The sequence below is a fragment of the Apteryx rowi genome, unplaced genomic scaffold (assembly GCF_003343035.1).
Source record: "Apteryx rowi isolate R43461 unplaced genomic scaffold, aptRow1 scaffold_446, whole genome shotgun sequence".
NCBI classification, from domain to species: Eukaryota; Metazoa; Chordata; class Aves; order Apterygiformes; family Apterygidae; genus Apteryx; species Apteryx rowi.
The window spans coordinates 264,506-286,833 of NW_020450701.1; the positions used below are offsets into that span (position 1 = coordinate 264,506).

General features: G+C 39.9%; 1 protein-coding gene across 1 annotated transcript; it reads right to left on the reverse strand.

Annotated features, from left to right (window-relative positions):
- Positions 1–1,671: 1,671 nt before the first annotated feature.
- VCPIP1 (valosin containing protein interacting protein 1) lies at positions 1,672–20,631 on the reverse strand. Its single transcript, XM_026077025.1, has 3 exons — positions 17,665–20,631; positions 10,242–10,328; positions 1,672–7,142 (listed from the first exon to the last, which is right to left on the reverse strand). The coding sequence occupies exons 1-3, from the start codon at positions 20,372–20,374 to the stop codon at positions 6,271–6,273; spliced, it is 3,669 nt and encodes a 1,222-aa protein (XP_025932810.1). The 5' UTR covers positions 20,375–20,631; the 3' UTR covers positions 1,672–6,270.
- Between the last annotated feature and the right edge of the window lie 1,697 nt (positions 20,632–22,328).

The window sequence follows — 22,328 nt, forward strand, 5'->3', positions numbered from 1 at the left end:
CCATGTCTTTAATCAACAGAACAGAGAATAATAGTCTTTCCTGAAGCTTCTTAAAATGTCTGCAAGTTACTACAATAGAGGAAATGCTTACACTCAAGTCTAGTACCTTTGACGATATTAATAAATGTTCAGAATCACCTGACATAGGTCAATTTAAATAATCCAAATTAGAATAAACTACTTCAAAGTCCATTATAGCAACCAAGTTTCCGTTACGTCAACTTGGCCATCAAGTCTGTTATGGATCCAGACATTACTACTTTTATCTATTGTTAAAAGTAAATATTCAAAACATTACAAATCAGTAGCAGACAATATATTGCAGCTGCAATAAGTAAACTCCACACCAAACAACACAGCTTCTATGACCTTTTAAAGTCGAAATACATGCGTTTGAACTGACTCCTCATAATACCAAAAGCACCTTCCACAACTCGCTACCCAACCTGATCAACATCCAGGATTTGCTCTCATCCTGACCCTATGGAGACAAGTATGTTGTGAGGGGTTTTGTTCTAGCGGGAAGTTGGGGTTTTCTGGGTATTTCAGAACAGGTTTGCTATTTACATATCTAAGAAAAAAACCCAAACCCAGTAACTCCCATCTAAACTTAAAAATTGAGACAGATGTTGAGGCCATACAATCAATAACAGAAAAAAGAATGAAAACATTTTGAAAGCATTCCTAATTTGGTTACTTCGTACATACAGTACTGATTTGGGCTTAGATTATAAACACCGCATTAATAAGGATTCATAAATTTCTAGCTTAACATCAAGCATTTAAATCTTTGAAATACAAATTTTTAAAAGGGTAATATTTAATTCTTCATGATATGACATGCAATCAAAATTTGTTATCTTTATACTCATCATTTTTAAAATGTTTTAATGCTAGCTCATTTTGAATTAAAGCCTTTCAATAAATATTAAAATTCATTTGTAGGAAGAAGTAGTACAGTTTCACAGATGGGTTTTATGATATCTTTGTAGGCTCAAAAGTTATGATTACAGCCAATTTTTGAAGCATGCAGCTGGTGGAATTAGAACAGAGATAACTTAAATAGTTGTCAGTATGTTCATTCTTAAGTATTGCCAAATTTTGAAAAGTCTTAATTCCTCCAAATTATACTTTTCATATTTATGTATTACATGCCCACAGTAAAGTTTCACTTTGAAACACAAGATATTTTCAACAATGTTTCATATCACAGATTGCAAATTATCTTAAATGTCACGTATGACTTGGTCAACATTTTTCTGTATTTTCTTTTTGGTTACAACTTCAAAAAAAAAAGTTCAAATCTCAGATTTTGCTCTCAAGTGTATTAAAACCTATTTTTAAAAGATTCTCAACTTCAGTGTTTAATGAAACATTCAGAACAGGTATGAGATCAAAAAAGCTTTTGCAATAAGAATTTTTCATTCAAAATTTTCATTTAAACAGAACATTACTAAAGCAAAATGGACGACAGAGTTCAGCTTTCTAACATTTGTACCAGTTTTTCCATTTCTGTACTAGTATTTCATGTATGCAAGCAGAACGCAATTTCTATGTAGAACACAAGAGTTAATGCAATTATAACCCATTCATTTTGTAGGCAGATCAGTGTTAATTAACCAAGCTAATTTGTAAAAGGATAGATAAAAGTTGCACCTTATAAGCCAAAGCAGATGTTTTAACTTATAGTTTTAATATAGCAATCAAAGAAAATTCCAAATACTGTACAGTGAAGTGTAGTATAGTACACTATATACTGTTATAATACACTATTGTTACATTACAGATAAAAAAAATCAAATATAATTAGTACAGCAATCACAAATAAAACAAACCAAACTGTGCTGGATAACAGCCAGTGCTGTGAAGATGGTATAATTTCTATGCTAATTTATTTTTATTTCAACATGTAAAGCACTTACTGTTTAAAAAGATTTGTTTTCTAAATATATACACTATCAATTCTTATTTATACATTTTAAATAGCATTCCCTCCTAAAAGTGCACTCTTTCATTTCTTGGCAATAATCCTCATTAAAAGTAAAATAATTCTGAAAATACCAATCACATTTCAACCTTTTATTGCTCAACCACAGGCATAAGGGCTCAGAGGGAATCCTGCATTCTACAGATCTTAAGCAACTTCTTGAATTTTAAGAGGCTAAACTGATATCCACAAGCAAAACAAAGAAACCACTTACTGTTATGTTTTTTTAAGAGAAGGATCAACTTCATATTATTATTTTACAAAAGCACGTAGATTCCACTATTTGAAAAATAGGAGCCAAATAAATGTAGAGATAACAGTGGCATCTTCTTTAGTCATTCATTTTGAATACAGTTCAGGTGAAGCATAGCTCTCCTGACTGTAAGCATATTATGAATTTTATTACCTGACATTTTCAGCACATTGGAAAAAAAAAACGAGGAAGCAACTCTGCAAACCTTGTAATGGTGACAACAGATTCTACTTTTAGAAAGATTTTAAGTTTAGCACTTCGGTCTTGAAAACACGCCTGTTGTACAGGGTTGTTAGCATACAGACTTGGGGCACTCTAACTCTGTGAAGCTGCTAGAGTATCCTCTCGGAGGCAACATCTAAACAAGGTTTCTATAAACACAGCCTTACCTAAATACAGCCTTGTAAAGGTCTGTTTAATGTTTATATTTGATATGCGGAAGTTTTAAAACCATAGAACAACTCAACCACACAAATACATAAAGAGAGGACCACCTTTAATTCCCCCAGTGATCAGATCAGAAGATGTTCTAGTCCATATTTTGTATCTAGTAAAAGACTAGTAACTTTTAAGGGAGTCAGAAAACCAACAATATACATTGATGTTTTGTGCCTATGAGAGTGAAGATGCTCCAAATATTTTTATATTATTTGTAAAGCTGCTATCTCTTTTCATTCACTGAAATTGAAACAGGGAACAAGTAGTATCAAAAAGATGCTATAGTCAGCCTTACTAATCAGGCAGCTGTTTTAAGCTAAAATCTTGCATTTGGCTGGAAAACTGATCTGTTCTCCTGAGGTTTCCCATATACGTATTGAGAATCTAGCTGTTCACCCATTCTTTCTCCTTTCTTTGCACTGGGCCCATATTTTCAGTAATCACCTCTCATTTAGGTTACATGCATTAAGCCATAGTGAAGTTTAGGATTTTCAAGTAAGTTAAGTCTTCTTTGTCATGAAAACTGCGTAGAAGGTGGCTGGTGCTAGACAAGAAAGTAACCACGGCAGGCACTCAGAAGAAATTAGATCCACAGTCTAAGTCCACAGAGGCAATTCTGCAGCAAGAAATTGGTTTTCTTGAAAAAAGGTATAGATCACTCTTGACACCATTTGAGAAGTCACGGGGGCTTTGCCTCCACAACGACAGCTGACATCCTCCCTACCCATGTACCCCGCCACCATTTTCCTGACTCGACAGGACGATCTTGCAAGCACATGTGCGCTCGAAAGACAGGCACATGGATCTACCTCAATGTACATATGCGTCCACTGATGGCAACCAAATGAAACATCTGTTCAAACCAGCACTTCAGTGTTCTTTATTTCACTTCTCCTGTAGTTAAACATCTCTCTGGCATGTAGATGAAGTTTAGCCTCACATAAGAGTACCAAAAGYCACCTTTCTCAAAAAAAAAATATTTTTTTTAATATTTAAATGCATGAGAAATCTATGTGAAATAAGAACACTGCAAAGAAATATGCGCAATCCTACATTACACCAGAGGCATTCACATCAGTGGAGCTGGTAATTTTATCAGCATTTTACTATTCCTATTTCAGCCTGATCTACATGATTTGAGTGGATCCCAGGTATGATACTAATGAGGAGTCAAAAACCAGAAATAGATGCAGATAATAGCTCTATTTATATAAGGCAGAAAACATCAAATTACTGCTGGAATGGAAAGTGTGTCAAAATTCAACCAAGCCTTTCTCTTTACACAGTAAAAGGCACACACAAACCTCTGTTGTCTTAGCAGAAAGGCAAGAAAGAGGTAAGTTTCCTCTCCTGGAGTAAGGAGGATGTGCAACAAGTATTTCAATTTATTTCAAACTTAAAATTCTCTCACACACACTGCCCATATTTGTTCAGCTGAGAAAGTCTTCTCCTTTTGCTAAAGAAAATTTTAAAAATGTCTAAGCAATAGCTATCTTGTCTGAAATGTAAGAGACACAGGTGATTCCTCCCCCCTTAGCCTCCACTCACTTCAACTCCTTCGCGGGAGCATGCCACTGCTAACTTTTCTAATACCTCATACTGTGACAAAGCACAAGCCTCTACTTAACATTTTACGTATAGAAGTAGCCTTCAGATGGCTGGACTGATGCATGGGAGACTATGCATGTTTTCAGCAGTCATGGCAGGCTTCCAGCTGCTGCCCAGGCATCCTGTTTTGCACTGAATGAACGCTGCCAGTCGCTCAATGCAACAGCAAGGTCAGCTTTAGTGTGCCAAATTCCTCCACACATCCCAAGCTTCCAGACTGCAAACTCACCGGTTAGCAACTGGAGGTCTTAAACATTTTCATTTATTTGTGAAAAGGTGATTCTTCCGTTTTACCCATAAGTAGTGCACTAAATCATTAAATATTTATTCCCGCTCCATAAAAAGTTAACCAACAGAGGAATTTTAATTTCCTTTGACAAAATGGGGGCTATTCTTTAAGTGACTTGCTTCAGTTAATTTTCCATACAAAAATAAATCCTCCCTCATGGGACATTTCATCATACTAATGCTTAGAACTGTTTAAGTGATTAGAAGTGTAAAAAGTGAGGAGACTTGTCTGAATACAAACATTTACAATACAAACAACATTTGTGAACTGATAAAAATCCACATGTGCACAAACACAGACTTCAATATTTAAATGCTCTGAATTCCTTTGAAGCTGTATTAACATCTTTCATCCACTCAATGTTATTTTACCATTAGAGGAAACAACAATAGTGCACTTAAAATATGCCTATGAAGGTAGGAAGCAAAGTGCAATATCAGATAAACACTCCATCTGTAGGGAGCAAGCACAACGGCTGCTCTTAAGAACTCGCACTGCACGTCCAATGAACACGCTACTTAAGTGGATACCAGCTGTATAGTAACTGACTGACGCAGGAAACCTGCATCACAAACTGAAGTGAAGCTAATAGTAGTGGGTAGTCTTATAGACACTGAAACAGCATATATTCCTTGTTTCCATGGAGTTAAAGAGTGAGCTTCCAAAAGCTCAGCTATCACTGAACCCTTTAGGATAATGTATGTTACAGAGCAATTTCCTTCCAATAAATTGTTAGTTAATCTGCTCAGAAGAGGACAGCTACTATTTAACTCTTGCCATTACTGACCAATGCTAGTAATCAAAGTCTTTTTAAAAAAAGAAATGGATTTGCTATTGAACATTTGTTGTTTCTTCCACTTGCCAACTTCTCTCTTGTAGTTGTATTAAAAGTTGCACAACACCTGACCAGCTCAGTATTCTGGAGCAAATACAAACATGCTATCACTTACTAACAAAGCACCAAAACGGCTGTGTTGGCTCAGAGAGCCAGCGTAACCACACCACATTCACTTTATCTTCATCATACACTAAGTAGCCTTTTTTTCTTAACTTGCTGAGACTGACAATATGCAGAAATTAGAGAGTTCACTATAGTTACACTTATTCCAAGATTTCTGACAAGCGCATACAGTTGTATGAATGAAAAAGTTTTTAAATCGGAGGAAGTGCCAGCATGGTGTAATCAAAGTTTTGTATATGCTGCATTATAAAACTTAGCACACAGTTTAATTTGAGTTGCTTTCGGAAATTTATGTATCATTCATGTGTATAGTATACTTTTGAGTGGGATTAAATGTCTGGGACAGGATTAACTTTGTCATGTTTCTAGTTTTGCCTGTTCTAACCTTTCCAGTAACCTTGAACTAGCATGGTAAGAACCTCACATGAGCTTAATCTTAAGACTTTTAAGGAATTACAAATTACAAAGAACTTTCAATAACCCACAGTTACAGCAGATATTCATCTCAGTGCATTTTCTATTAACTAATTTACAGGTAACAGAGCCAGCCTGGGCAGCAGTATGGTAATATTGAAAGCTATTGCCAATCACACACTTGCTTATCATGCACTGAATAAAATGATATAATCTTTGACATACATACAAGATTTAATAACTAATCACTTTGTGTGGCCCAGCCAATAAACATTACATTTGAATAGTAATTTCTTCTACCCTTATTAGATTTTAACCTATCAAGAGTGATCCATTGGCTCAGTTGCATTAGTGATTTCTGCATCTTGACTATCCATCTCCTCAAGCTCCTCAACAGAATTTCCCTTTTGTGCTTTAGACCTTGCAGGGAATGCTGTTCCCACAGAATTCACCATGTTACCATCAGTTGATTCGGTATTCAAGTGTTCAGTGCCACCTGGCGCAGAAAATGATTCGGACAACCCAGCCTGAAAGCTCCCAGTTTTAGCAGTTAAACTCACTGCCTCTACTTTTCTTTGAGATAGATCAACTGATGCTGACTGCTCTGTATTCTGATCCCGCAAGTGTCTATCCATTGAAGCCTGAATAGAAGAGACCATTTCCTGCAACTTTTTTCTCTGTGCCTCAATCAAAGTAGGGTCAAGCTGCCTGCTGTCTCTCATTGTCACAACTCCAGGAGCTATTCGGATAAGCTCACTGTTACCAGATGCAGCTGTGAATATAGAAGGCTCAATTTTAGCAGAAGGACTGAAGTCCGTTTCTGTGCTATGCTTTCTTAAAAGTGGTGTTTCCCTGACTCTTTGATCATGTTGTTGACTACTAGATGCAGTTCCTAGAGAATGGCCCTTTCCTTGAAATGCAGTTATGTTATGTAGTTGTTCAGACTTCTTTTTCACTACTCCACCACTACCCAGCTTCAGCATTCCATGAGAAGGACTTGCTTCCCTGCTTCTTGAAGTAGCTTCTGCTCGTACTTGACTTAAGGCCTCTTTAACCAAGTCTTCAACATCAGGACCAATAGGAAAGTGCCCAGCAGCATCCACACACAGCTCTAATCTATCTTCTGCTGCATTGTACACAAAGTTTTTACCAGGCAGATGTGGAAAAGTACAGTGCTTGCCATCAGTCAAACCTATAAAGATAGAGAAAGTTATTCAAAATGCCAACATATTTCAAGACATGCTCAGAATACACAATAATTGCTGTCTTTAAATGTAGTGCATCAAATTTGTAGAAACACACAGTGAATTTTTTTTACTGTGCAAGGAAAAAAAAAAAAGTCAGGCTTGTATACCATATGATGCCAACTCAGTATACCCCTAAGGATTTTCTACTTTCTATGGCGATTTTAAGAAACCCACAAGATTGCAGTATTACTAGATAAAACACCCACCTTGGCAGGACTTGCAGTTCTAGCACAACAGAAGTTAAAGAAACAGTATATATTTGCAGCAAGTCAAAGCAGGCTAACCCTGCCCCCCGACCCAGCCAAAAAAACCCACACAGAACTGCCACTGAGTAAGTTGCAAATCACAATATATCTGGAGAAGTACTGTTTAAGACCACTTCCACACTGGTTAGAGTTGTAGTAGGATTTTGGTGCATACAGTCATCATTGGACCTGAAAATTTTCAAAGTTGCTATTTATTTTCTTCTCAAAGAGAAAATGTTGCTGGAGAAACAAAACAGTGTTTCAAGCTTATGATGCTTAGTGGTCCTAGGAGATTATACATATAAATATATAGTAATAATATAAAATATTACACTTACAAAACAAACACAATGCATAACATTTTTGATCTGATGTTTGTTTCATTGTCCCACTTATGATTTTATAGATCTACTAAAATTGAGAGTTTGCTAGGCAAATTTAAGTTCTGAAGCTGTTCTGTGTCAAAAAGGGGCAACATCTAGTTTTCCAGTTTATTGCTGTGAAATACAAAATAACTCCTTTAACTCTGTCCCATACAGGCTGCAGCAGAAGCAGTAAGGTATCATTTCAGTGATGACAGCCTTCTGTGAGTTAAAAGTTATACGCAGATGAAAACTTGGCTGCAACAGCTCTTTTCACTTCAGTTCTAGCAGCTATGCAATAAGAGCTACAAGAAACACAAAAATACTTTGCAAAAGTTCCAAGAATAGACAAATTCATGGGGTTTCTTCATATACTCTCACAATTCTTGAAGAAAAATACCAGAAATTATACTAAAGGGAAAAAACATGGCAATCAAACACTATTTCTATGTTATCAAATAAAATTGAATCAAAACAAATATTCTAAGCATCAAAAAGAGCTTGTTCAGATAATCTGAAATGTTATTAAACAGCTTTTACACTGATGAACTAAGACTCTCTAATAAGTGATCAGTCTGACTCATCCTCCATAGCTGCTTCTTCACACACCTCTATAGCTGCAGAGAATCTACACATGAGATTTTCTTTATTTTCACAAGAACTTCAGACATTCAGCTCCTTTCGTTGTATATCCAGGGAACTGATAATCAATCAGCTAAAATGTACCACAGAGTAAAATTTAACCCCAAACACTCATCTGTCTAACCAATCCTGAAGAACTTAACTACAAAATTTACCAACTCAAACTTCTTTTGTAAAAGAGAGAGCTGTAAGAGCTTCAATGATAAACCAATAAATGTTGCCTTTGAAAATGCAGTCCTGGAATCCTGAAATCTCAAACAAGATCTACCGCATCTATTTTCAAGTGATTAACAGTAGCCTGATAGAAAGCTTTGTTCCACATGGCCAGTATATTTGCATTATTATATGAACTAAAATAATACAAATATGTAAGGAGCTTCTTTAACTGAAAAAAACTAGTTATATCATTGAACCCTGTAATTGTTTGACATGGAAATTTGGTAGTACATACAATTTAAAACCATAAAAGTATGTTAATGTTGAAACTGTAATTCTACCTACCAAGACACAAGTCATGTAAAGTACCTGCACACAAGGAAATACAGTAATGTTCAACTACAAAAGGTTATCTCCCATAGCCTTAGTCTTACGTTGTCAGTTGGCAAAAGTGACTTTTAAGCCAGGCATTTTCTATGAGTTAATGTCCAGCTGGACTAAAAATCTCTTGGATTCATTTCAGGCTCTCGGCTCTAGCTAGTCTTTAATCAGTCCAAAATGTCCTTTCCACCAGGCACTGTTTAAGTTAATTCACTTGCCACAAAAAAATACACCAGTCTTTACTGTATAAGCATAGTAAATGAAAGAAAACTAAAAGGAAACAGATCTGCTACTTGCATGCCTCATCTATTACCCAAGATAATAATTCAGAGAGAGGCAGTGGTCATTAGAGTATCCCACATATTTTAATTATTTTATAATGTATGCTACAAAAGGACATTGGATTGCAAACAGACATGATGTGATAAAATACCCATTTCTAGATATCATCAAGGTTTAGCTAAAATTGATAGATCTACCTAAGAAGAAATCAAATAGTAAGAAAGCAACAGAGGAAGCATTACAGATGAATCCACAAGAGCTAAGTTATGAATGCAAAGACTTCAATTAAAAAAAAAAAAAAAAAAAAACTTTAAATGAGAAAACTGAATAGTACTCACTTCTCTAAAGAAACCTGCTGTTATTTCTTTGTAGACAATTTTTAAAGCAGTCTGAAAATCAAATATATTTTAACTGCCTGCTTGATTATTCAGCAGGTAGTCTGAGATAAGACATTTATTAAAACTACAAAGCAGGGATGGATAGCATTGCTTTTGAACAACAATCCTGAGTATATCAAAACAAAATTAACCAATCATTTAAATTTAAAACACACAGTACCCTAGTATAATACATCTACTAAGAAACACACTAGAAGCATGAACGTCAGTTTAGTGTTTTAAAGTATACATATATAACAGGAATAGATTCTATGATTTTCACTTTGTTTGACCTTTTCAGTAAAAAAAAAAAAATTCATTTGACTTATTGAACCTGTTTGTATAGGTCAGAAGTTTAAATGGAGATATATAGCTGTAGAGAATATTTCAGAAAAAAAGATTTAAGTTCTAATCAATTAGTCTGATTCACTAGTCTCAGAAGAAGTTCTGAGAGAGCATAAGGAGCTGAACAGTATTATGAAAATGAAAAATATATCATGGTAATAAAATTATATATTTAAGCTTGTGATAAGCGACTCAACACCAACTTACAATTTTAAAGATTCAAAAACAGAGAAATGAAAGGAGGAAAAAAATACCTGTGGTTTTCTTCATTATGCTGTAGAATACTCCACCTTGCTGAAACAATTGAGGGAGCCCCTTTGCATAAGACCAAACATCTTCTCCTGTAAAAATCAAACACAATCATTAGAATTAAACAGTTCTAGTTTAACATTATAAACAATGACTGAAAGTATAATTCCTTAAATTAAAAGTTGAATTCTCACTGTATCATATGCACTTAAGAATTTAAATCCATATTGAAAATTAATAGACCAGGAGCTCAGGCCTTTGAGAAACTTCCAGGAGAACATACCACAGCCTGCAGTCAAATAACTTGTGCGTTCCAGTACAAAGGTTCCCAAATTTGATTTGCTCCAAGCTGCAGCTCCTACTTCTTTGCCAGGCCATGCACACAAGTCTCCATTCCCCCATCACACACCTTCATATTAAAACTAGGAAATGACTGCCACTCCTCCAAAATTCAAGCACACATCCTTGTATATTAAAACTTCAATTCTATATCCCTACACCTTCCCGCAAATCGGGTCTCTATTTCAGGCCTTCACTCACCCCAGCGTTACCTGCTCTGTCCCTGCTCAGGCTCCAAACGGGAAGCCAAAAGCTCACAACTGACCACTTTCCCGCAGCGGAAACCGTGAACAGAACAACATGGAAATGCAGGAGGAGACGCTATACTTAGCGGAAAGTTACTGCTGATTTTTAGAGACGATGTCTATGAGGACGGCGAGCCCATGGCTCAGGCTGTTGCCCGTGCTGTCAGTTACTAGAAATCATGGCACTTAGCATACAGGCGAGTAATTACACAAGCCCGTCTCCACGCAGGTACTGGCTGGCTGCAGCACCCCTAACTGCCGCACAGCAGCTGTAGCCTGCAGTTCAGATACGGCTCTCCACACAGGCAGCTGCGGAGGAGCTGTGTCTGCACAAACCTAGAAAGGAAACACCAACTCCACAACCCCAGAAGCCCTGTAAAATTGGCATTTTTCAAAGATGTCAAAAATGGCATCAAAACGTGACATCTTTAAATGCTGCTGAGTGGGGAAAAAATCCTAGACTATGTAAAGAACGAACAGCAGAAACCCTGGGCTATAATGACAGGAGATAAGTGACCTAACAGAGCACCTGCCAAGTCAGTTAAGATCCCCGTTTTTATTTCTCATCATCTTTTCCTCATTTTGCTAATCACTACCTGCTTCATAGAAATGACATGTGATAGAGCTGACAAAATGCTGTGAACAAAAAGTGCTAGTAGTTCCAATCTTCTGATACAGAAACAATTATTGGGCACATGAATTTTCCAAAAAAGTTGTTTTTCCCTCTTTGTATCAAACATTCAGGGGAAATATTACAAGACTTTAAATAGAAATTGTACCCTTCTTTATGCATTAAATCTCAACAGCCATCTCTCCCAATTTTCTAATAGAAATTGGAGAATGCAAATCATCAACTAAAGAAATAAGTTAACTGGATGCATTTACTACTTAGAGAGATGGCTGGAACGTATGAATATTTCTTTGCTTCCTGTAAGAGCAAAATGAAAGTAAAAAGTTATTTTTAATAGCTTCCACCAACTGACTATACTGCACACCTAAGGCCCTGCTTGCATTTCTTTGCTGCATATCCCATAAGGTACCTGCAGCTCCTGTCCTATCCCACCCACGCCAAGTGAGCTTTGCATGCCACCTTAGGCTTCGAAAGCCTTCAAGGCACTCTCCAGCTTTCCCGGCAGGCAAGGGCCCCCGCACGCTCCCTGGTCCCCCGCCCTCCTGCCAGCGGCGTTCTGTCCGTCCGCTCCAGGCCCTATTCGAGCCCCCGTTCTCTTACTTCATCACAAGTCGTGGCTATCTTCAAACCTCTGTGAAGCTCCTTTGCCATCTCTTGCCTCCCATTTTCCATTCCCATTATTCTCACCAACACTGTCTCTCTGCCTCTCCAGGAGAGAAGTAACTCAGGATAGGTCTTTTACAATAGATGCTATTAATGGCAGCAACTACTTTTTTTCATGTATAATCAACTGCAGAGACAATGTGCACAGTGAAGGTGATATAAGTGATGCCCGCAAAAAATGATTGAAAGGGGCTCCATTTCCCTCCTCTTTATACTGCCTTCAGCCGGTTTCTGTAATCTTCATCGGAATAACTGCCCACAAACATCTGAAACAGTTCCCCCAAAATAGGAATGACTGCACATAAACTTCAGAGAACTGCCAAAAAGCTGAGTTTAGAGCTTTGCCTTACGATCAGCAAACGAAATGGCTTATACCAGAATACTTTTTCTTTCATCTTTTTTTTTTTTTTAAATAGTCAGTTAGGTCCTTACAAAGCCATAGTTCAACAATACAAAGGACACTGCATAAGCAGTTCCTACTGTCAAGCTCCACTTTGCAACCTGAGCAGGAGCAAACAACTCAGGGTTAAGGGGTGGGTAGGGAACCAGAGCAGAGAACCCAACCATCTAAGGAAGAGCAAGAGGGCACAAAGAGACTTAGTATTAAAAAATTTAACGCTAACCCCCAATGGACCTTTACAAAAAAAAGCACAAATAATCAGACACTTCACATTGGTAAAGTGCATTAATGCCTCTTTATATATATATATATTTTTTTTAATTGTGCTCCTAAACCTACATTTTAAGTCCCCTCTTTACCACATATCCAAAATCTCAGTGATCATTTTAACAAGTGAGAAAAATCTTTTAGGTTTCACTTTTGTTTTTCACCAAGTTCTATTCAGTTTCATTTCCTTCTGCCTACATATTGGGCACAACCTTGCTTAAGTTGATAATACTATCAGGAGGCCTTTATGACTTTATGCTTTTCCCATTTATAATAGAGAGTCTGAATATGCTTTTCCCATTTTTAATAGAGTCTGAAAATATTCGTTTTGCTATTAGAATAAAGGGGATTTTACTATTTTTAAAGGCCTAGATTGCATGTAAAATCAAATATCTTAACAGTAATCTACAAATCAACAGCTAGTGTTATCAACATTGTAAGATGTATAGTTTATTTACAGTAAGGGAAGGCATAAAAGAAAATATTCCCCACCAACTGGCCCAGGTAAGATGTTATTAAATCAAGATGAAATATACTTCAGACCTCATGCCTTACTGCAGCTTAAATTTAAAGTATATAAATGCTATACAACTATTTTAACAAATAATTATACGTTTTAAGAAAATCAGGTTATTTTAATTATTTTGTTAAGTTACATTTAATTATTTTTATTATCCTGCAGTTATCTGAGCAGATGGAAGAAAAATATACCAGTTCATTTCTCTGGCATTTTTGACTACGTAAGTTACAACTAAAGAGCTAAGTGGTACATCACTTAGGAAACAGTTAAAAAATACACACCCCTTTTACAGAAATAAAAAAACTAAAAAGTCAAGAGGTATTTCATGCCTTTTTCAGCTTTATTTTTCTTTTCTATAAGGAACAGTGCATCTTTATCATCTATTTTGCCTTTAGACATTCTAGAGAGAGGAGACCTACATAATCTGACTCACTTTAAACGTTATCCCATTAAAGCAAATATGTTCTGGTTCATTCCATTCACTTGCATACAGCGTTCACAGAATTGGCCAAGCACCAAAATGACAGACTGTCGTGGTCAACAGAAGTTCACTTTCCAGGAAGAACACCCAGGTGACAAACCAGCTACTCTTCTTTCTTATTTTCCATGATCAACTGCAGAAGGAAGTCTTGTCTTTTGACTATCCTGACCACCTCCGTCTAGTAACTTGCTAATCAATCTGAAGCTCCTCTCCAGCTCTCACTGACCCCACTTTAAAAAAAAAAAAGACCATTCGCTTTTCCTCCCCACTATTGCCACAATCTTCCCTCTCTTTCAAACAGCTGCATGCCAGGAGGGAACTGGCTGCTGCTCATACCCTTTGTCATGCTGTTGCTATTTCCTAAGGGGTTTGCCAGAACGTGTGTTCTGAAACACCCCAGAATTTACCTTCTGAAACACACATCTCTCTACACGCCGGCTCCAGAGCATCATTGCTGCTGCTCTTCATTTTCTGCAAAGCAGCAGCAAGCTGAAGTCTCCCTGATGGTTTTAATACTGTCCACAAGAATCAAAATAACCACTACACTGGTAACTAAAAGCATATAACCTGCAGGCTGCTGAAGCCTGGGGAAGCCACAGCCAGCAGCCACACAGTGGCTATTTCTAGACTCCTATAGCATCGCATTTAAGAGTCCATTCATATCTGAAGGGTTCCCTTCCCTCCCACAAGAGGGGCACCAGGCTTTTAGAAAAAAAACACAGTTTTACAGATTAATGGCATTCTCCACGGAACGATTCCCTGTTTGCTCCAGGCATGATTTTTCAAGCCCTGCACCAGAGAAGCATCTTTGTTTAAACAGCCTTTTATGCAACACCACAAGGACTACATGGTAACAGAAAGGTATGGAGACAAGGGCTTACAAAACAAAAGCATCAGCCACTGAAAGAAACACAGACTACGCTGTTTTGATAAAGAGGTCTCAGACTGGGACACCACAGGAAAAACAGTTACAGCCAGACATTCCCAGACCAGAGTAACTAGTGTGCGAGATTCAACTAAACTGCGTTTGAAGTTTACACATTTTTGTTCCTACTTGGGTTTTATTGTTTGTTTTGTTTTCCTAGGATGGGAATAACACATTCACAGGTCACAAGCTAATTTACATGATTATTTAGTCAGATTATACGTAGTGTCTTGAGGGGGTTTTAATCAAAGAGATGCTCGCTATGCTATTTCCACCGCAATGCACACTCCCTCAGACCAGCCTTCAGCATGGCAGTATCAGGTACGGACAGAAATGAAGCACATCCCACCACAAGCAGGTCTCCTACACTGTTGAAGAAGAGCAGGTGCAGACTAACCTACGCCAGGGAAGGCCAAAGACCATCACTCCATAAATCAGAAAGGACATACAGAAGTGCAAAACAAATTGAAAGCTCAACTAAAACACAGGGTACATTGAACTACAGTTGGCTTAAAAACAAGTTGTTTAAATCCAAGTAAACCCTAGTATCAATTAATATATTTAATTTAAATCTGGCTATTTTGATTTCATTTGCACTGACAAATTCACTGATGCAAAATGAACTGATCAAAATAGGTTCATGCTTGGCTTACAAGTAGCCAAAGTGGTTTTGCATTGGTGTAATTAAGTTTTAACTATGTTAATGTAAAATTATTTTTTTAATCATTTCCTTACACAATCCTGTATTTTTTAGAAAAAAAAGGGAGAAAACTATGAAAATTACACATAATACATTAAGCAGTCCAGAAATTACAGTATCTGATTCCACAAGGCTTAAGTTATATACATAAAAATTAAAGAACATGGTATAAAACGTCAATGAGTTAACTTACTGAGATCACCAGAAAAGAGAAATTCTAGTAACTGAAATATGAAAGGAGCGTAAGTTCAGCCTGCGGGAGCCCCTATATGAAAGAAAAGCTTTCAAGCATCTAGAATGAATAGCTACAGATCTTCCAAAACAAACTGCCACTATGGACATTAAAAAAAAAAAAAAAAAAACCTGGTCTGGTCCAGACAGGATCCTTCCTCCACACATCCCAATACTGTTAACAGAAAATATAGAGTTACAGCAAGTGTGTGCAGGATAAGAGACAGGCAGATTCTCAAAACTTTGCAGCTCTACTTTACCAGTAGAGAAATGCAGTTAAGAAACTCCAAGGCTTCTTTAATGTTAACCATATCACCTCGAGGCACTGTCATCCCCAAATTCTTAAGTTTTCAACAGTCTCCAGAGAAACTGCAAAGACTTACGAAGTTTCTTACAATTTGTTTCTCCATTGATACATAACAACTGTAAGTAGTCAACTGTCTAGATTTCTTCTGCAAGTATCTTTGAAGGAAAATATAGCCTTGATGAGAAAAATGACTACATAAAAATAACATCTTATTCAGTAGCTGCGTAATTTGTTATAACTGGTTGGTTTAGCAATTGCTGCCACTTTTACTTCTATTAGTAATGCAAAACAGGTACAGTCAGAGAAGGGCGAGGTAAATTCTGTTCTAACCTGTGCTTCAAAAGCAGAGTCTATAACAATGAGTCAAAACTCAAAAATTGATTCTTGAATATCAGATCAGCTCAAGGTTTATAAATACCTGAAAAAACTAGAAACTTTAATGCTGAAGTCACTAAATACTTTTAAAGCACTTCAGAGGGGGTTTTTTGTAAGCCAGTAACTGTATTTTCAAGGGTATTCCTGAAAACAGGAAAACGCTCTTTTAGGCTTCATCTTAAAATTAAGACAGCTTATAAACCTAACCTTTTCCTGAACTTTTGGACTGTAGCATAAATGCCAGCATGATGAGGTGGCTAGTGCTTCAACATGCTATCTTGCAGGAGATATGGGAGTAAACAATCAGGCTTGGAAAAAAAAAAAAATCAAAGTTCTGCATTAGGAACTTCTGGCATATCATTCTGTGATTATGTAATTGTTGTGTTTCTAAAACATCACATGCTTTATCCATACCAAATCCCTCACGCAAAGCAGAAGATTCCCACAAAAAACCTCTAAGCATTACTATTCTACTTGTTCATGCAGCTAAATGTATCATAATTAGTGTTCTACTTCCTGTGAGTAAGCAGTAAGAATTGTGAAACTTAATGATTAAGAAAAACCATTTCAGCATAGCACACTGAAAAATTCTAGGAAAAAAACAAACAAAAAATAGCACAAGAAAAGCTATCTTTTGTCAGTCACCAGATTAACGCATTTAGTTATCCAAAGAGATTGGAGTACAAATGAAGGTCCAAGTCTCCTGAATCCAAATATGAAAATAAAAAAGCAAAGGAAAAAACCAAAGCAGCTGAGAAAAGTCCTTTCTTCTTGAATTATTAACAGTACTTCAGATTTACATGACTGACAATTTACAAGCATAGATGTGCTATACCTATGTTTGGGATTCAAGCATGTTTAGCTTCTTTCAGTTTCTCCTCTGCTTGTATCCTGAAATACTACTCTTCAGTGTCTTAAAAAGACGTGGTCTTCATCCCCTTCTCATGCCTGCTCTGAATGTATTTCCTGTAACTTGAGGGTCATGCAGAAAGAGAGGGAGCATGTAGCTCACACACACATCAGCTGTGCACTTGATGTGAGGCTGGAGAAACAAATCATGAACAGACAGAAAGGGAAGAGGTTGATGCAACAACTCCTGTTCAGAAATCATTAAAAGGAGGACTTCATAGAAATGAAGGAACAAGGACCTCATATGCACATTTAAAAAGTCACAAAATACAACAAATCCCTGATGGTATGGTAACTGTTCTAACAGAGGAATAAAGAAGCCAACCTTCTCCATGTTTAAGGCAAAAAAATGAGATGTACATAATTACATTTTGTAAGAACGTATCTTCTACTTAAAATATACAATTTTAAAATACAACATGAAGTTATCCTTACCCATCAGTGTTGCTAGAAGACACAGAGAATACATCTCCTTATCAACGTGCTCTTGCAGTTCCTTCGATGAGATTTTACTAGTCACAGCAACATCTTCATGCTTCACAGCATGGGCTGAGTGGGCTGAAGTAGACTGACTGCCTTCTTCTTTACCTTTCAGAATTTCTATAGCAATTCTATCACCATGTTGCAAAGGAACAGGTTCATTTTCCATGCCTTCTTTGGGAGGCAGAAGCTCTTTAGGAGGAAAGCCATAGCGAATACACTGCAAATATGGAGGAATGTTAAATTCTCTAGCTATGTTTTCCTGTAGTTCCAGGTATGTGGTTGTGCACTTCAGGGTAAGCATTGACTGCCTCCCATCATTTGTCGTTATCCGAATTTTCTTTTCTTTTGTCGAAGTTGGAGAATAAGGGGTTTTTGTTGGTGTAGCAGGAGCAGATGATGGCCCATCTCGAACAGCCCCAGGAGAAACAGTCCTAGGTTGCCCTTTATGATCTTGTTTTAATTTTTCACTTTTCCGTTTCTGCATTACAGAAGCCTGGTCTGCTACGTTCTGTTGAATAGTTCTTTCAGTTTTACTCATATTTAACTCCTCCTTGTGCAAAGTTTTTGTCTTCTGTCCCGTCAGAATAATTTTGGTTGGAAGTTGTGACTCTAGCTCTTGTCCTTGCTGCACATCATCAGCTCTTTGAGCATGAGCACCATCAATATTTACAGGGGTATAATCATCAGGGTTCTTTTTGGCAGTTTGATGCAATATTGTATTGACAACTTTTTGAACAAGAATCTCACTACCAAATTCGCCAGGGAAGTGTTTGGTAACAAGTTTCATTGCAACGTCATACACATTGCTGTTCAAAGATGTATCACTTTCATACTGGAACCAATAGACTGTCTCTCTCACCACTCTTCCACCCCACTCTAGAGTAATAGGAAAAGCTTCAGGGAGATTATCATATTCTTTACCTTCCCAATAGTGTTTGAATCCACAGCCACATTTGCCACCTGTAGATCTAGTATTAGTTCTGTCTCCATCCAAATATAAAACAGATCCATCTTCTCTGACACGACGCACTAAGTTACTGTGACACCAATTACAAGCAGTCAAACTACTTAGGCTATAGTCTGGTACCAGCACATCCTTTGCAGGGTTGTAAGAGCACACCAGACTGTTCAAGGGAAAACTGTAGTTTTTGTCAGGCCTTAGCTGACCATGGGTACTTTTTGCCAGATTATATAGTTTTCCCCCTGGAGCCAGCCACTCTGGAGGGACATGATGCTCTGAAAGAGCCCCACAGATTAGACATCTATGAAGACGGTTGTCCACCACCGCTTTTTTGGCAGCTGCAGTTACCTCTTCAGGTTGAACTCCTATCACACCAGTCCTTCTGTAGAAATACTGATGTACATCGGCTACAAGACTGGGATGAATACCGTGTTTACTCATGAAAACCTCCTCCATTGCAGCAACAAGCCTCATCAAGTACTTATCTTGCAAGCTTCTGTCTCCTCCAATAACACAACCACCATCGTCTTCTAACTTGATGTACTTTTTGATGAGGTCCTGAGGAACTCCCCAAGCTTTAGGAAGTAGCTTCCTAGGCAGTTTAGGTAAAGCAGCACCTTTTATTCCAACTAGAGGAATATAATGATTACGTCCTGAGCTACTCCATGCAATGCAGATCGGTTTGTTCAGCATGCCATCTTTTCCCATGCATTTCTCGAGGGGTATCAGCCCAGGAAGGAATGTAGCTGAATAATCTCCAGAACTTCGCATTCCGCTCAACGAATCCAGCAGGATTATAGGCCGGTGAAGCACATTGGCCAAACCAAAGATATGAATATTTCTAAGGCCCATTGGCACACCTTCTGGAGGAACAAACAAAGGGTCACATTCATTGATAATGTCCTCCCATTCTGCTGCATCAATAAAATCATGGAACAAGGCCTTGTAGTGACTCAGATTCTCCTCAAAATGCTTCTTGAGATTCTCTCGCAGAGCATGCCAGAACAGCTCCCTGCCAACAAGTGCCCGTGAGACTGCATGAACCAGGCAGTGGCCATCTCCATCCACATGGACAGGAATGAGGCACTCTTGACTGTTGTTGGCCTTCTTGATGTCTTCCAGAGTGTCGTGCAGGTAGATGAGGCTGCCAGAGCGGTCCTTTCCATACCCAATGGTTTCAACGTGCTCCGGCTCAATGAGGAAGGCGCGGTCGCCTAAGAGGGAACAGTCGAAGATGTCACCCTGGTTCATCTCAGTAAGGAGCTTGGCTTTGCCCGTTTGCTTATCCATGCCGTAGCGGGCCAGGATGGGGGCCAGAAGCTTGCAGTGGTAGTTGGAGAGGCCCATGACTTTGACGAGCTCAGTGTTCCTGCGGGGGGGCCCGGCGCCGCTGACACCCAGCAGCGCGCTCCGCAGCAGGTTGTGCAGCACCAGGTCGGGGTCCGTCACCTCCTCCACAGCCAGCAGCTGCCGCTGCTCGTGGCGCTGCCCGCAGTCGGTGCACTCGATGCTGCCACTGCTCTGCGGCCCATGGGCCGGGAAGAACAGCCGCGCCTGGCATTTGGGGTCGGGGCAGGTGCCCGAGAAGATGCGCCGGTCCCGCTTCTTGGAGGCGGCCGGAGGCGGCGGCTGCGGCTGCTGCTGAGGAGACGGCGGCGGCGGCGGCGGCGGCGGCTGCTGCTGCTGCTGAGGCTGGGACATCGCTCCGCTCTGGCCGGGCTTCACCCCCACCCCGCGCTCCTCCGCCCTCACAGGCTCATCCCCCTCGCCCCGGCTGACGCCCGCCGCCTGACAGACGCCGCCGCCGCCGCCGGGGTCGTCCGCCGAGCGCCCGTCCGCCGAGCGCGCCCCTCTCCCGCTCCGCGCCCCCTCCCCCGCCGGCCACCCCCAGCAAACGCGGAAGCCGGCGGCACCGCTGCTTACTGCCTCTTCGCTGCTTTAGCCGTTGCCCGCAACGCAACGGCCTCACTTCCACGCTGACGCGCAGGCGCGGCGCCGCACGGACATTCGGGAGTTGTAGTCTTCTGCGCCGCGAAGGCCCAGCTGGGAAAACGAGAGGGGAGCGTCCCGAGGACTACAAGGACCGTGAAGCAACGCGGCAGGAGGCGGGAGCAGGGTGGAGAGAGCCGGGCCGGCTGTGCTGCCTCGCAGCGTTTCTGGGAATTATAGTCTTTTCCTCGGTGGGCTGCGGAGGAGGGGAGCCGAAAGGGACACACTTAGCACGCTTTGCAAGCGCTTGTTGCGCTTCCTGTTGTAGGGTGTGGGGGAAGGGCACTGCACCGTGTGACACCCACACATATATATTCCTCTTCTCCCCACCACAAGTGTGAACCCTGAAACAGGGCTTCCCTCCCTTTCACCTGTGCCTTTCTCCTGTCCCCGGGCAGAGACCAGGAGGAGTAACGCAGCCCACAGCCCCCAAAGCGGAGGGGACTTGGCGCCGCCCCAGCAGAGCGGCCATGAGGCCCTCCTTGGATGGGGTCGCTCCATCCCCCAGCCCCAGTCGCCACCATCTCACAGCCCTGCCTGGCCGAGCTCCAAAAGTTGCCATGGACAAGGGATTGTGCCATGGATAAGGGATGATGCTGTGGATAAGGGATGCCCGGGCAGGGGCAGAGCAGGGGCCAGGCCATGGCTGTGGTACGCCCAGGGCCCATCCTCGGTGCCCCACAGTGCCAGCAGCCAGCAGCAACAGCCAAGCTACTCCGGCACCTTAAACATGGCCTCAAGGCAAGGGCTTCCCGGCATGGGGGTTTTCAGACAGTCCTTCAGGAGCGCAGCCGCCCAGCAAGGGCGCCTGGCAGGCAGGGACGCAGGACTGACCCCTTAGCGCTGCCGCGCAGAACGAGGCCTGGCACAGGTCGCGCCGTGCTCATGTTGGAGGCAGTGCCACACGCGCTCTTTGAACCCCCCAGGGGTTTCGGAGTTCTAGTCACCTTCAGCAGGGTTTCCTTATCCTAGCCGCTCCGCTCGGCTGCTTCTCAAGGGGGCGAGCTATCTGCACGGCTGTGTTTCCCGGCTGCTGGCCACTGATAGTGCCAAAATAAGACAAGAGAGACTCGAGAGCAAGTTGTTAATACAAGCGATCCTTTCTGCCAGTCTTAGGTACACAGATAACGAGGTATTTACATTATCTCCAGTGGCCATCTGAAATGATATTTCACAAAAATGAAAGCGAGCGTTCACAACTTGCAACCTGATTGCTGTGGGCTGGCAGGATATTCATGCGGGGATATCAAGAAGGGTTACTCTCGGCTCGCATTTCTTTTAATTCTCTCAAAACCATTTCAGATACAGATTTATCCTTTAATAAGGGAAAACAAAAGCTGAACTTCTGGAGGACAAGATAGCACCTCACTGAGGTTGCCATACCATACAGTATTGCCAAATACCACAGTAATCCAGCCCTATGAATTAAAGGACAAAAACAGCCACCTTCTCCCCCCTCCATCATCCCAATTCCACAAAACAAATAGCTGATGTTAATATCCTGACGCCTTATTTATTCTATACTCAACAGATTTACATTTAGACAGAATAAAAATAAGAGCAAATGTATTTTGTTTATACTTTCCAATACAAAGAGTGGCTTTCATTTTCATTAATACATGAAAAGTAATTTATGCAGCTGACATTTAAATGACAAAGATTCAGA